Source organism: Paramormyrops kingsleyae, chromosome 9 (genome assembly GCF_048594095.1).
Source record: "Paramormyrops kingsleyae isolate MSU_618 chromosome 9, PKINGS_0.4, whole genome shotgun sequence".
Lineage (NCBI taxonomy): Eukaryota > Metazoa > Chordata > Actinopteri > Osteoglossiformes > Mormyridae > Paramormyrops > Paramormyrops kingsleyae.
In genome coordinates, this window is record NC_132805.1 from 4,192,812 (window position 1) to 4,209,102 (window position 16,291).

The 16,291-nt window shown below is 39.9% G+C and overlaps 3 protein-coding genes across 3 annotated transcripts in view; 2 read left to right on the forward strand and 1 right to left on the reverse strand.

Moving 5' to 3' along the window:
- Window positions 1-397: 397 nt before the first annotated feature.
- Window positions 398-2,429, reverse strand: LOC111838340 (type-4 ice-structuring protein-like). The gene is made up of 5 exons (XM_072716083.1): window positions 2,346-2,429; window positions 1,491-1,572; window positions 1,196-1,274; window positions 822-972; window positions 398-693 (listed from the first exon to the last, which is right to left on the reverse strand). The coding sequence occupies exons 3-5, from the start codon at window positions 1,239-1,241 to the stop codon at window positions 483-485; spliced, it is 408 nt and encodes a 135-aa protein (XP_072572184.1). The 5' UTR covers window positions 1,242-1,274; window positions 1,491-1,572; window positions 2,346-2,429; the 3' UTR covers window positions 398-482.
- Window positions 2,430-5,534: 3,105 nt separating this feature from the next.
- On the forward strand, window positions 5,535-8,304 carry rbm8a (RNA binding motif protein 8A). The gene is made up of 6 exons (XM_023801190.2): window positions 5,535-5,872; window positions 6,372-6,431; window positions 6,557-6,634; window positions 6,839-6,975; window positions 7,205-7,341; window positions 7,780-8,304. Exons 1-6 carry the CDS (start codon window positions 5,806-5,808, stop codon window positions 7,823-7,825), a joined length of 525 nt encoding a protein of 174 aa, XP_023656958.1. The 5' UTR covers window positions 5,535-5,805; the 3' UTR covers window positions 7,826-8,304.
- Window positions 8,305-11,727: 3,423 nt separating this feature from the next.
- mtmr11 (myotubularin related protein 11) overlaps window positions 11,728-16,291 on the forward strand; it is a 28,406-nt gene continuing 23,842 nt past the window's right edge. The window contains exon 1 of the mRNA XM_023801422.2: window positions 11,728-12,215. Coding sequence (XP_023657190.2) covers window positions 12,159-12,215 — 57 coding nt within the window. The 5' untranslated portion in view covers window positions 11,728-12,158. The remainder of the gene's footprint in view (window positions 12,216-16,291) is intronic.

A 16,291-nucleotide genomic window follows, 5' to 3' on the forward strand; every position in this document is an offset into this window, starting at 1 on the left:
GAACCTGAAGTACTGTACTTCTTTGTCGGCTCCTGCCTATCGTCCATGTAAAAAATGTAGATCAAGGGCTCGCTCATAGTACTTAGTCTGAATGTCATTACTTTCATACTGACATATTTTAAGATTTATATTTTACTTATATAAGCATTCTGAGAGTGGACTTTAGGGATTACAAAATATAGTGCTTTTTAAGTATATTTTATATATACAGTGACCTTAACACTTCCTACAGCTGTGAGCTCTTAGAGTTACCCAAGGATGATTGTGATAAGCCTTACTCAAGAAAAATATAATCAGAAACCTATATCTCCAAATAGCCTGTGGCAAAGTAAGGATGATGCGATTTCTTTTATAGTTCTTTAATGGTGAAAAAATATTACAGCAGATAAAGGTACAAAGCAGTGTGAAGGATTAAAACGTACATTTTAAAACTGGGGTGATTCTTCTCTCTTTGCTTCAGCGTGGCGACAGTGAAAACTGTTTTACTGGTCAGGAAGCAGCGCTTTGACACGATTCATCACCTTCTTCCACATTTCCTCCATGACAGACTCAATCAGGGGTTCGACTTGTGCCTGCACAGAGTCGGTCAAAGGCTTAAGTGTCTTCTCGATGCTGGAGGTCAGGGGCTTCAGGTTCTCCTGGAGCTTATCTGCTAGAGGCTGCAGGTGGACTTTTCCTTGCTCAAGGTAGGTTCTGAAGGTAAGCAGACTCAGAGTTACCAACCTCCCCATTGCTTCTGTGGAACAAACTCCCAGCCAGAAGAATAAGTGCTATGATACACAGGGCGAGTGAGCTGTACACGTCAGCAGGGAGATACTTACTGGGCCTTGCCAGTGAGCTCATGGTTCTTCACTTTCTCCACCAGTTCACGTGTAACACTAGTTACTATGGTGGAAAGATCCTGGACATACTTAGTCAGCTTATCAACATCAGCGGAGACATCTCTCTTTGCCACCGTGAAGGACTCACTGCCTGAAAGACATCGGAAACCACTCTGTGTAACTACTGTGGGATAGCAGACTTTGCTGTGCTCACACATGTCTCCACTGTAATGCAATATTAACTCCTATCACATGAAATACCAGAAATGTCAATAAGAAACAATATATTTAATTAACAAGCTATAATATGTTAATAAGCAAAACATGGTGCAAAAACACAAGTGCATCTTATTGGATGGACAATAACTTCTTACCATGAATCAGTGCCAACAGCATAATGGCAGTGATAGGGAACTTCATCGTTTCTGGCTGGATAGACACCTGTATGAACAGCTGGCAGATATTAATAGAATTTTAATGCGATTTTAGCTTAGGGTTATGAGTATTTGAAGACGAAGGTACAGAAAAAGTCAAATACAAACCAGAACCTTGAAAACAATGTCTTACTAATCAAACCATGTAAATATTTAAAGTTTTTAGACCACATATAAGAAAACACACTTTATCCTCACAATTTAAAATTAATTAACAAAGTAGCTGTAGACGTACCTTCTGCGGTGTTCAAACCCGATGGAAGTTCTCCTTACATCCCGTGGGTTTTATATGGCTCCACGGAGAACTGAGACCACACCTAAGGTGAAGATTATTAGTCTCTGTTGCTGAGCATGTTTACCATTGGGTGTTACTCTCCCAAATCAGATTATGCTGATGTGAGCATACATTCTACTGGCTGACCCTTGCTGCATGACCTGCCATGATCTTCTTCAAAGTCCAAAAGATTTTACAAGAATGCTGACTCCAGAAATGTTGGCCAATCAGTGATATGCTACCTTACAGAGGTCATTTATCAAAAATCTGACCACATTCATTTAAAATCTTCCATTCAATGAGTACATAAGGAACTGATAACAGTGATTTGATCAATAACATGAATGAAAGGCAGGTTCTAACAATGATTTGTAACTGCTGTTTTGTACACAGAAATTTTGGTCTGTGGGTTTCTCAGTAATTGCTTTACACAGTGTGTCAGTATTTATTTCATCTGACCTACAAACCTATAAAAATAAAATCCACCCAGAGATAAACCACCTTAAAATACATGTGATATGAATACTTTCTGCACATTATCTATTCTGCTGATAATATAAATATATTACAACCATTCAGCATGAATTTCGAGAGAACTGATCAGGAAAGACCTGAATCTGGTATTTGATTATTTGTGCAACAGGACAGATTTATTTCTGCTTCTAAACCAGAATATAGTGATAATTCTTTTGCTTTAACAGTCCTCTACTATAGCATTTAACATAATTCAAATAAACTTATATGTGTGTTGCCTATGAAACCAAGGTATAACAGCAATTAGTTGATTCAATAGATTAGAAAAATCAGAATTATTACCTTGAATGTTCTCTGTTAGAGAAATGCATCCAGCAGAGGATTTTTTAACAGTTCCTGCATCCTTCCCTTAACACTCGCTGTGTTTATTCCTAGCATACTTGGTATGTTTTAACAGTGTTGTTTAACTGGTATAATGTTAGAGTTTTCATAGCTTGCTCACAGCTGGATATTATTTTTAGACACTGGCTGGTTTTGGAATTTTGTTTGGGCACTTTTTTGCACTGCGATGGTTTGGCACTTCATCCTGGGTTGTTCCCTGCTTTGCGTCTGTAGCCTCCAGGATGGGCTCTGGACACTCCGCAACCCTGGATAGGACAAGCGGTTTCTGAAAATGGATGGATGGGCACTATTTTGCAAGAATTTGAGCCTGCACATATTGGTCATGAATTTTCAGAGTCCCCTACTGCATCCCTTGACAATTAATACAAAAAGTTTTTTTTTTACGACATGACATACAACAGTGACGTCAAAGATGAGCTGTCAGGACGTGTCATTGTGCCGGTCAATTGCTCAGTTAATGAGTGACACAGAATTGAATAAGGTACACGGGCAAGCTTTTAAACATTCCGAGTTCCACTTGGTCACTAGCAAAATGTGACCTCTAATGGCCACTTTCAGGTTTGGAACAAAGAGATAGAAGTCAGTTTCATAAATATCCATACAGTATTTCACATAATTCATCTTATAATGACTTACCCTCGTCAGGGTCATGGATGGAACCCAGGCAACAGAGAGCTTAAGGTAAGATGGGATGCCAGTCCGCCACAAGGCACATATTCAGTCATACATTTTGGGCAATTTAGAGGTGCCAGATAATAGCTGTATGTCTATGGACTGCAGAAGGAAACCCACACAAGACAAGGAGAATATGCACACAGAGCATATGTGAGATTCAAAACAGCAACTTTATAGGTGTCAAGAAGCAGCAGTACTCACTGAGCCCAATGCCACCCATGTGTCTAACTTTAGTACATTTTAATTGATGGACAGTGTTATGGAGTACAGAATAAAGACATGCAGTCAGACTAATTGGTGCCTAAAATGCCTGTAGTGTGTGTGTGTGTGTGTGTGTGTGTGTGTGTGTGTGTGTGTGTGTCTAAACCGCAACTGACAGGCATCCCGACCAGAGTGTCTCCCCGCCTTGTGCCCTATGCTGCCTGAAACAGGCTCCAGGCCTCAGACCATGGGCAGCATAAGCAGCTGGAAGGTCAAGGGATGGATGTTACATAATCTGAATAAAAACCCAGTTTTATTCTCAAGCTGCACTCAGAGTTAAAGAAGGGACACTATGAAGTATTTACATGAAGTGCTTCAACCCCATCCTTCCAATTCGCTTACTTTCCCCATTACTGAAAGTTGTGGTTTTTTGTCCCCATGATTTGCATGTTATTTTTCAAGTACAAAATATTAAATCTACAGTTATAATATGATTTATAAATTTTGAAGATCACACCACCATACTGCAAATTAATCTAACAACACTCCTTCTGCAGAAGCAAGACAAAAAGCTAAACTGGAAGTGAATAAACCCGAAGCCGCTTCCAAGGACGAGATGCTCTCTTTCTTCTCCACCCTTGGCCTACAGAAGTCTTACACTCCAGCTGCACATATTAGCACCTCCTGCAGCACCTCCTGCAGCACCTCCTGCAGCATCATTAGGGCTGCATTTGCATTCAGGTCATTAGCATCACCGCTGCAGGGCACCAGCAAAACTCTGCCATCAGCAACAAATGCCTTAAAAAATTTCCCTGTGACTCATACTTCAGAAATGCTTCCAACGTAAATAGTACTTGGGTACTGCTGCCTCACACCCAGACCTGCTATAAGAGGGCAGAAAAGAGAAGACTTTCAGGGGCCCAGACACTAGGGGGAGCCCAAGAGTGTGTGTGTCCTTCAGTTTCCTATTACAGTCCAAAGACATTCACATAGGCTGATTGCTGTCTCTAAATTAGCAGTTGTGTGTGGCATGTATCTGCCCTGGGATTGAATGGCATTCTGACCAAGGTGCACCCAGCCTTATGCTGCCTGGTACTGGTGACCCTGACCAGGATGGACAGTTAGAAGATGAGTGAAGAACTTATTTGCATGTGTATACATGGGAGTTCTGCTGTAATCATTGTGTTTTTTTTGCTCCAGTGTTATGTTAATCTTTGCAGAATCATTACAGATGGCAGTGAAAATGGTGAAACTATGTACATTTAACCTGTTGCATTATGGAACAGACTGAGTGTACTAGGTTTTAGGAAAAAGGCGAGAATGGCTGTATGTTTCAAATAAATTTCTTTTACTTAGATTTGTGACAGTTTAAGTACTGATTTTAGAAAGTGAAAATGAATGAATGTCAACCATTTTATCTCATTTTTTTGTACCGAGTCCAGAGAATTTATGAAGGTTACCGTCCAACTGTAGAGTAATTTCCCCCTGAAATTATATATCATATCTCCGTATGATATACGATGGATTCTGTTAATCTGTGATTATCAATTACTCTTTGATATTATCTGAGTGACAAGGCACAAGGAACCACGTATATTAAAAATGTTGAAATTTTATGTTGTGCTAAATGACAGCTCACACCAAGCTGCTAAAGCCACATGCTTTACGAGACTCCAGACACAAATACATGTATGCATATAAATTATCATATACATTATGGATTACATCTGATATGGAGGAGGCAGTGCTAGCTTGGCAGCAGAACTGTTGCTGCACTGCACTCCAGTGGCATCTGGTGGACCAGCAGTGACATCATCAAGAGCTAGAGTTCCTGTAGGAGGACTGATGGCATATAGAGGCAGTTCATTCCCTTGCCAGAGAGCATCATGGCAGCACTGGAGCTAGCCAGAAATAGCAATGGTCCTATAACATATTACCAGTTTTAAACCAACAAACTATAGTTTCAAGCAGAAGAGCTGAAATTATGGTATTTAATATGCTTTTCAGCTTGCGTTTCCTGTGTTTTGCATCTTTTGTACTGTATGTTCATGCTTTTACAGGTAGACTATGCTAAACTATTTTAATCTATTTAACGTAATACATATTTACTAACTACAACAACACTAGATAAACAACCGTCTTGTCAACAGCTACATACTGCTATTAATTCTTTGGGTGTCGTGGCCGCCATGTTGAACTCCTCATGCAGCGCTTCCGTTCTAGTTTTCCTGATTTCGGCCACTATCACTTCCGGGTTACTAAGTGAATTCCGAGTTCATATGGCACGCTGGGAAGACGCAGGATTTGTGTGAAGTTCTGTACCGATTTAAAATATTAGCATTTGTTTCAGTTTATGAGTAAACGTATCCCTGGATGATATGAAAAGCAGCTGAAGTATATAGATCCAGTCCAGTTTTGTAGACTAGTTGTAAACGCTGTATCCAGCTACTAATAACACGCGGTTCCTTCTGCGTACAACGACCGCAGACTTGTCCCTGACCCAGAAAGAAACAACACAAGCATAATGTCGGACGTGCTTGATCTCCATGAAGCGGGAGGCGAGGATTTTCCAATGGACGAGGATGGCGATGGTAAAACCAGTGATATTTACTTTTTTTCCCTTATTAAACAGAAGTGTGTGTGTCTTCTTTTGTGCTCTTGTTTTGTCATAGTTATAACTGCAAGAATCTGATTCTTGGGCAGAAGTTTTATTAATCTTTGTGAATGTAACATGTCCAGGTTTTGTTAAAGATTGGATTATTTGCAAGGAGTTTGTTTTAGCAAGTGTAAAACTATGATTCCGGAAAGGCTGATGACCATAAACAAATATTTATTTATGTGTAACCTGGTGTTCGTTTATTCCAGACTGATTTAATCGGATAAGTGTTTTATGTTTCCGGAAGCAGCTGTCTTGCTTTCGGATTGATTATTGAACAGATAAATTACGTGAATCTGATTCCTATAAGGTCATTTAAGAATCCTGGATTTTTTTCTCTCAGCTATGTCTGTTACAGGCTCCCGATTCCTATTTATCATTTTGTTTTAAATGTTTCCATTTCTTCTTTTCTATTTTCCATGTTTTCTTTTTAGAGAGCATTCACAAGTTAAAGGAAAAAGCGAAGAAGAGGAAGGGACGCGGTTTTGGATTAGGTATGATTTTTTTTCCCTCTCCTTCCCTCATTTGCATGTGCTGGCAGATGTAAGTTTCTGTAAATATATATATGTCAGTTATTTTTAACTGTGAGGGGACATTAATACTGGCTTATGTTCTACAGATGAGGGAGCAAGGTCTCGAGTGAGAGAAGATTATGACTCTGTGGAACAGGAGGGTGATGAACCAGGCCCACAACGCTGTAAGTTCTTCATGGCAGACTGATCAGGGATGTTTCCCGAAAGCAGCACCTCCACTCTGTGGGTGGAGTCTGCATGATTTCCTCGTGTCGGTTGGGTTTCCTTCAAATATCCCCAGTTCCTCCTGCAGTCCAAGGTTTGGCTAAATTGGATATTCCTTTTTTATCTTTTGTTTTAATGTGTGATTCATCCCCGTTGCTGTTTAGCTGTGGAGGGCTGGATCCTCTTTGTCACCGGCGTGCAGGAGGAAGCCACAGAGGAAGACATCCATGATAAGTTTGCTGAGTTTGGGGAGATCAAGAACCTGCATCTGAATTTGGATCGTCGAACCGGTTACCTGAAAGTGAGGCATGAGATTTCAGCAGTGTGACATTACTTACTTGGTTACTTTGAAAGTAAACTTGATGGTCGCATAACGTTTTATCTTTATTCCACGTCTAAAAATGGGCTTTCTATGATGACACATTGATTTAATATAAGCTCTGGTCATATGCATTGAGGTCGTTGGAGAATTCTGCTGAGCCGGCTTGAATTCCGTGCCGTTACTGCAGTGACTCAGTGTTCTCATGCAGGGATATGCGCTGGTTGAATATGAAACGTACAAAGAGGCCCAAGCAGCTATGGAGGGGCTGAATGGACAGGACTTGATGGGCCAGCCAATCAGTGTGGACTGGTGCTTTGTGAGAGGACCACCCAAGAACAGGAGAAGGTACACAGGGCGGGGCTTTGGGCCCATTGCGTAGGCTGATCGTCATTGTTGTTTTTGGTTTTGCGCCTTTCATCGATCATTTCTTCAAATTCGTCAAAATCAGACTGCCGAAATGTTGGTCATTAATTTCCAGATTCGGTATTGCAAAAGTATTTGCTTGAAAGTTTTGAATCTTGGGTAATTTTACGTTTGTTTTCTGACACATTTATGGGTTGAGTATTGTTAAAGGGCAGTCTGCATTGTAGTATGTTCCTTAATATTACTATTCCTAAGCTTTATTTTCCTGAATAAGTGACTTGCGTATTTTCATACCTTTTTTATTCTATAAATCTATAAATTGTATAATTACTGTATTAGGACTGTATAAATTATTTATTGGAGCTTTGATCGATTTGTTTCTAAGAATTGGTCTATAGTCAACGTTTCTGCTTTGTGCAGGGGTGGCCGGAGACGCAGTCGTAGCCCTGACAGAAGGAGGCGCTGATTTCTTCCATCTACTTATCCGTTGGTTATAGCTGCATCAGCATGACCTCAATAGAGAATTTTGGAACGTAGTGAGCAGGTTTGTTGTTGAAGTGGCCATTATTGCCATGTCAGATATTGGCAGAAAAGGGCTTGTTTATGTGTGTAGGAATGCAATGTTCAGATTTAAGTAAAAGTGAAGATTTCTGTATTTTTTTCATCCCGTTATCTGAATCTTTCTTTAGACTCTTATACAGCTGAATGTCGTATTTTGTTACCTTTGCAAGTAGCATAATACCACTGTAAGTTTTTAAAATGCTCAAGAAATTGACAGCATATTTCTGTTACCATTTGTTTATGTTAATTTAGATAGATTTGCATAAGCCTTTAATGATAAATACCGCTGGCCCTTGTTTTAAAGTTGAACTTTTGCAAGAAGAATGTTTTCTTTAAAATCTAACATTGCATTAAAAAAAATAAATGTTTTCCTTTTAAAATTAATCTCTTCAAGTCTGTTTCACACCACTGATCAGAGGTCATCTCCTCTTCAGCCCCATGTAATATGTAAAATTTTAAGGCATTTAAATTAAGCAGATGCTTTCAACGAAAATAACCGAATGGTTTACAAATGCTCAGACTTTGTGGGTTCTGTGTGATTGCTGTATATTGTATATATATCGAAATCAGCTTGTCAAACCGGGAATTGTCTGTTGCAGAGCCTCTAAATCAGTTGTTCAGAACATTTATCCCTCATACCCCCTGTTACATTGTCCCTCAAGGATTTACATTAATTTAGCAAACTGTGTACGTTAGTGACTCAGCTGGCCAGCATAACCTGAATATGGTCAGATAGCATGTGGAGAAAATGGTGCCTGCAGAATCCAGGATTTTATATCAGCACGATAGTGTAGGTTAATGCCGCAAGTCAAGCAGAACATCAACCTGATTATGCTGCATAATGTCCTTTAAAAGTAGGCTAATTTTGACTATTTCAGGAAGGCCACTAGGTATGATGTACCCTGGGTGGAATACCATTCCATAACAGGTCTGTCACGCGTGAACGTACGCTATGAGCAATTTAGTAACACCAGTTTGCCTACCTACTCTACTAGTCAGAAGTTTTTGCACACCACGCTTGAACACTTTTCCATTTATTTCATAAACTGCAGATTGCACTGGAAAGTTGAGTGAACAATAAATGAGAATACAAGTTAAAAAGTTTCTTTTATAACCTGAGTTATAGCTTATAAGAGTATGTAACACTGCATGTCTGACATCCTATTAAGTGGTCGTATGGTGATCACTAGTAGTGTAACGGTATGCAAAAATCACAGTTCGGTACGTACCTCGATTTTGAAGTCATGGTCTGGTACATTTTTGGTTCAGCGGGGGTAAATTAACTATCTGATCTGTTCTGTATTCACGTTAACAGCTTCCAGCTTCATATTAGAACTATGCAACACAAATATTGTCTCATAATACAAAATACAAAACATAATGGTGCAGCATTTAAAAAATACCTGAACTGTACTAGTGATGGAGGAAATTCTTCAAGTACTGGTCTATGTGCGCGTGCGTACTGGTGCAGCTATTTCTGCCACTTTCTGAATGTTTCTCCGGGGAAACGCACAAAGGTTCCTGAATTTGCCACATTCGTTTGGTACTGAAACACCGGTACCGATAATTGTCTATAGGAATACGTATACCATTACATGTGCCGCTTCCGTTAGTGATGACACAGTAAAATTCTAGGCTGTTCTTTAAATGCACTAATGAACTGTTTCATACTATGAATGCCTCGAATTCGACTAATTAACTGCTAGAGGTTACTTTGAGTCAAAGATTTATTAGCACATTTTTGTGCCAATAAAGGAACTAAAATAGTGAACATACTGTAAGTTTATTTGTTAGCAAAGAATGCAGAGTGCATTTTTAACAGGCCAAAGATGCTAAGGGAGTAACATGCAAATGTAGAATATCTCAGTGCAAAACTTTTCACTGGTAGTGCACCAGCGTACCCAAGAGAACTCTGCACAATATGGAGAGAACATGCAAACTCCACGTGTATGGAAGGAAGTGGAACTCCCAACCCTGCAGGAGTGTGGACAATGGGCAATGAAAGGACAGACGGGGTGGGCAGCGGCCATGATGCTCACCTCTGGTCCAGGATTACAGCCTGCTGACCCCAACTAACTAACTAACTAACTGCACATTCAACACATAAACAAGTGACAAGTGAAAACATCATTGTTGTCCCCTTTTAGCGTGACATTACGCTACTTGAACAGCAACAAAAAGTATGCAAAGATTTGAGAACTGATGTTTTGCTGTAGAACCAGAGATTCTGGAAATATTTTTGTGGGGAGTTTTTTTTATCTTCAGTTCAGGTAGAGAAAAACCAGCATCTTCTCATCTTTTTCTCCCCTGAAGCCCAGTGCCTGCTGCTCCTCCATCACCTCTCCTGTTGTTATCGTCCCATAACTTGCAGCAGCCAAGAGGCATATCCCAGCTTCGTGGATATGTTTGGGTAACTGACACACGGACCAGGTTCGGATGTCTTTGCTTGCTTGCATCAGGACCATGGATAGCTCTATTAATATGCGCGCATACAGAGATCTCCACAAGGGGACAGTATATGCCAGGTATTACGGCACGCTCCAGGTGGCGTTCCTGGCAGCCATTTCGATGGACGTTCTGAGCATCCGCATGTTTCTAAAAATGAAACGAAAATTTAAAAACACGAAAAAAACATTTGTATAGCCTGACGAGATATTCTTGGCTAAAATTATTTTTGCATTGAAAGAACCGTCAATTTATCAAGTTCCTAATGACAATCGGTTTACCTATTTGAGGGCTTAATCACAAAATTTTATCGCGCACACTTTTTAGGCTACTTGTATCTGTCAGTATTTTAATATGAAGGTAATTTTCCCTTCTTACATGAACTTTCGATTTTATAATCAATCCCTCTGTTTGCTTTTAATTTCACCACATTTAAGATATTTTGAACGAATATCAAATACAGTGATTGTTCACTGGTGCAGTTATTAAACAGAATACTACCGCCACTGCTTTGCTTGACATAATATGTATAACCAGGAATATTTTGGAAGACTAATGGATTTTGTGACATATTTTGTATTATGGATTCCATATGCTCTTAATAACAGATAAAATGCTATATAAAATAATGTTTTCGTTTATTGTTCAGGAGTAATCATGGGCGTCGTTATGTCCGCTCACTCGAGACTTTAACCCCATCTATTTTAAGCCTGACTCCGAGAAAAAAATTGGATCCCCAGGTAAACTTGACTTAGCCCTTGATTTTTCAATAGCTAGAACCCACTGCGAGTATTTCATAACGAATAACAAAACTTAAAGTGAACCCTTAATTTATTTAAATTACTATTGGCTCCACGGTGTTGGGTGAATTAGGTGCCACTTTTTAGCACATGTCAAGAAGACCTTAAGTCCGTGAAGGTATAAACTTTACAACGTTTAATTCAATTAGATTATATGTGGTCCAGGGGTTTATCATTGTAAGCCAGTTGTTCTGTGTAATGAAAGTAGTTAGAAAGCATTATTTATGGGAGGAAAAGTATGAGTCATATATTTCCAGTATAGTAATTGGCTTTTCGCTCTGTTTGGAATTATTCATTGGAAATATGCAACTCAGTTAAAGGAAAATAAGCCTTTTGAATCCCAATACACACCAGAAAGGCTAACGGTGGTATTCCGACTTTCTGCAACGTTATATAATTTTATTTTTATCGACATTTTATTCAAGTCTTTTTAAAGTAACATTGAAAGATGCATGAATATGGCATTAATGCATAACAATTCAACGGCATCTTTTACTTTGTGGCACTGGCCCTTTAAGAGTGGTAGCTGGGACTGCGTGCTTCACAGTGGGTAGGACCAGTGTCATTTTTCGCAATGGCGAGATGGTAACCAGCGAAGTTGGGAGACGGCTGTGAATGTGCATCGCTTATTTCCCTGTTACCATTAAAACCAAAGTGGCACCCATTTTCCTTTCGCGACTGGCTTTTGATGGCTAATAGGTCCGGTTTCGGGATTTTACTACGAGGGCGATGAGGGGCAGGGATCGGTGCCTTTTGCGTGTGGCGCACAAGTGAAAGGAGCTGCCCGGGTTATTGATAACATAAGCCGAGATGCGGAGGGTCCGTGTCCGACCATGTGAAACGCCATGAACCGCTTATATTGCTCTCTAGTAAAGCAAGCCACTGGAAACCGCGTCCTACGGACGTCTCCGCGGACACGTCGGCTTTTAACTTGACTTTAATGATCAGTTTGGTGATTTTTCGACTCAAAGATCTACAACAGGAGACTTCAAAATGTTAATGGGGTCCAAGACGACGTTCAAAGTGAGGCAGATTGTCCCCGATATGAAGGTGGGTAAATTCATTGATATTTTTTAGAGATGATCTTGCACTTTGGCTTAGTTTCGTCTGCCCTACGTTTTAGTTACTTAAAGACTGGCTCAGGGACACAGCAGGGGCATGGATAGCTTGGCAGATTCAGGGGTTTCCACCACTTTGCAGGAACCCTTGAATATGAAAAATTGTAAAATTATATAGGGCCTAATGTAAGGGGGGGGGCAGGGAATTGGCAGGGGTCCTGGAATTTCTAGCTACACCTCTGGATATGGTTCATTGTAAAATTCCATCTGGAAAACTGAACAGGTGGTACTAAGTTCAATTAAATGAATCATTTGTGCTATGTCGATTTACAGTTTTAAATTTAGGTTCTTGTGGAATAGGGCGAGTATTGTTGAAATGGGACACTTTCTGAAAAATTGCTTTGTGGAAAAACCATTTCAATGTCTTGAATCGCAACTTGATACCATTCTAAATACATTAATGCCCCTCGAACACTATATAGAAGGGATACTAAAGTATTACTAAACACATATATTAACTTCAAAGTTTAACTGTCCCATTTTGCTAGGTGTCCCATTTTCACAAAATTCACCCTAGTGAAAATATATTTACAGTTATTAGGCCCACGTGGTACTTCTAGTTAAATTACTAGTTTGAGGTGCCAATTGATGTGTTTATTTTAAACACATGGTGGGCCAATTAAACAGCATCTTTGTTGTACCATATAATTACATGTGTATGCATGTGGCGTGGATAAAAAAGGAACTTTGGAATAAATAATGAAACATCCTGCATAAATATACAGCTGTAGCATAGCATAACCGGCATTTAAACATGCTGTCAGCTCCACTCTCTGCATTTATGTGGGCAACGTCAGAGTTCCTCCACTTTTATGAAAGTGCAGCTTCATCGAGGATAATTTTTGGTACACGTTTGCTAGGGACCCAGTCTGCAAACTTCTTGCTCTTTTGCCTGATTGGTTACTGGCAGTTTGGCTGCATAGTCTGATGAGTTATAATAGCTGACTATGCTCTGAGTGATAGGAAATGTATGGTTCACTGTGGTGAGTCATAAACAGTTCTAGCTGTCCCACAATAGGGAGCTAATCTGATTGGCAACTGGGGTTTTACGCTATGGGCAGAGTATGGTGCACACTGTTTGTTATGCCTGCATGGATGTTGTTTTTATAAGAGTAAGAGGTGATAGCAGGTGTCTGTTCTGTCACACAGTGCTACTATGTGGGGTATATGTGTTGGATGCCACATCCGGTTGCCATGGACACCACCTTAGACAACAAAAATAAAGCTTAGGGGGGTGCGTGCTGAGGGCAAGACGAAACTGAAACCACGCTTACCTTCCTAAACCTGACAGTTGACTCTCCTGTGCTCTCTGATAATGTACCTTTGAATACGTTACTTAGCTGAATTGTTCCAGTGGAATATATGTGTGTACTGGGAATAAATGTTAAGTCACTAACAAAATGACAACATGAAAAATAGCATTCCTCACGTAACAATTAAAAAAAAAAACTCTTTTGAAATATCTGAATAATGGGGATTGTTTTGTTTTTAGACTTTCGTAGATATGTTACATTATGCTCTAATAGCCCCTGTTCAGGATTCAACTGGGCAAAGTCACAAATAATATATGTAGTAGTTATTACCATGCCAGAGAAAAACAAGCAAATGTTCATAGCTTCCCATTGCAGTGCATGTCTTAGTAATGTGAGCACTAAGTATAGGGGTTTCAGATCCAAAGCCACACTTTCATGTTTATTCAGATTACAAAGCTGCAAAGAAACATTTCTGTAATGGCCGTGTACGTGATAGATGCACACTGCGGTGTCGAGAATGCAGGCAGGATTGTAGAGAGGCTCTGGATAAAATTATGTTGATGCAGTTCTCCAATGTTCCTTTTAGAAAAGTGTGAACTTGTTTTGGGAGGAAGTCAACCCCCCCCTCTCATTAAAAAGTCTGGGATTGAGCTTCCCAGTGTCAAATCACACTTCTCTTTTGAGCATGGTGAAATTCTACAGCTTCTACACAATTTCCCTGCTGTTTAACGACAGAACGGAGTGCGTACATCTGATGCATTATGGGTATTTCAAAAGGGATATGGTGGTGGTTATTTAAATGTGAGGGTAATGCTTTGTTCCTTCCCTTGGGTCGCTGATGGACCAGAAAGATAAACAGTTGCTGAATGGCAATACAAACGTCACGGTCACACCCTGTCCCACAAGGTCCAGAAACTCATAAGTTACATCTGAGTTAGAGCAGCTGCCATCTCTGATAATGTTTTTCCTTCGCTGTACTTTTACAGCTGTAACTGCTTTGGCACATAGAGATCTTAAAAGAAACAATCAAGTGCAACTACTAAAATAAAAGATTTCCTGCTTTATTCTGTATAAATCACTGCTTTGATTCAGTGTTGTGATGTAATGCTATATTTCGTATATTTCATTCTCCAAACTTAGCTAAAACAGCTAAATCATAGTTCTGACATAATTATAATGCTTATAAGGACATCGCAGCGTGTGTATGTGTGACCCTCTTCCTTTCAAGTTAATATTAAGGTAATACTTTGTTACACTAAGTTTAGTGTGAATTAAGAAAGATTACATTTTAAATCCGTGATATTAGAATCTTGTCACTGCAGACCAGTACATCATGCGATCCTGGTAACACAGAAAGATCTCTAGGTACTTCTGACATATTTCAGTTGGAAAGCATGACGGGATTTGCCTAAGGGCAGTGAACAGCCTGCCTTTTGCCCTCTGGACTCTCTCTTCAGTTGACCGCCAGTTCATTTTGACCTGAAAGTTCAGTGGTCTGTTTACCTGACAGTTAACATTTCATCCGTCGGCCGTTCGCAACAAGACTACCGCCTTAGCCTGATTAAAGCCACTTTCACGGGCCGCCGCAGAGAGAGTCATCCCAGCACGTTTCCATCTGTGCATCATTGGGCAGGTATATGCAACGGATTGTGAACAGGTATATGAACGGATTGTCCCGAAGCCTTCACCGTCGATCCTGTTTCTTTTTGGCATCCCAGACTGGTATGTCATAGTAGGTTACTCATGTCAGCAGCTAGGAAAGTGAAACGCTGGAGTGAGATGGGTTTATAAACTCCTGACCGCAGCCCTGTCCCCTGCGCAGACGTCTGCTTTACTCATGGTTTAGATTTAATCGGGAATAACGTGGCTCTTCCACCGGCGGTAGTAGCAGCGTTTTCTCTCTGTCAGCACTTTGTGTTTATCTGTCATTAACGTGCATTAAAGGATACACACCCTTCTATTTTATTCGCTTTTCGTTAAGTGCCATACTACTTTTTTTTTGTTGCTCCCATGAATGTTTTTACATCTGCTCCCAGTGTCATCTCAAGATGCATTTCTTAAAACATAGATTAATGTATGAATACTTGGAATTTAAGAAACACTTGACTATTATAATATACTATTGTTAAATTATAAGAACTTCAGTTTAGAGCTACACCTTATTCTAGAAACATCTGACGTATTCAAATAGGAAAACCCCTTTCATTGCGTTTAAGAGGCCAGTTTTAAATGAAGAAGCGCGTAAACAGTGTTTTCATATCCTAAACTGTTAGATAATTGTAACCGGTTTGGGTAATTTACGATGCGGTGATAACGTATGTAACAGCACAGGAAAACAACCGTGGATTTTTCCTGCTAGTTATGAAAGGAGCCGGGATTTCCCCATCGGTGCTTGCACTACGATGGGTGCTGATGTTCCTTATGTACTAGAGTCTCATTTTCACATTAAACATTCAGATGTTCCCGTTTTCGTCGCCCTCGGCTCTCGTTTGCTGAAAGAGATGAAGATGGAGGTGCGTCTGGGAAACCCGCGGCATTTGCTTTGTAAATAAAGCAAGAGAAAGAGCGCCACAGCTCCTTTATATCCATATATTTATATTTAATTGCTTTCAATATGCTGTATTTTATAAGCATACGTTTTAACTATTCTGTTTATCTTGGCTCTCATGGTCATTTGCGTTAAAGAGTGAAAAAGCAGTTAAGTCTGAATGGTAAGAAATATGAAAGTTAATATAGTAGCAGAACATGAACGGGG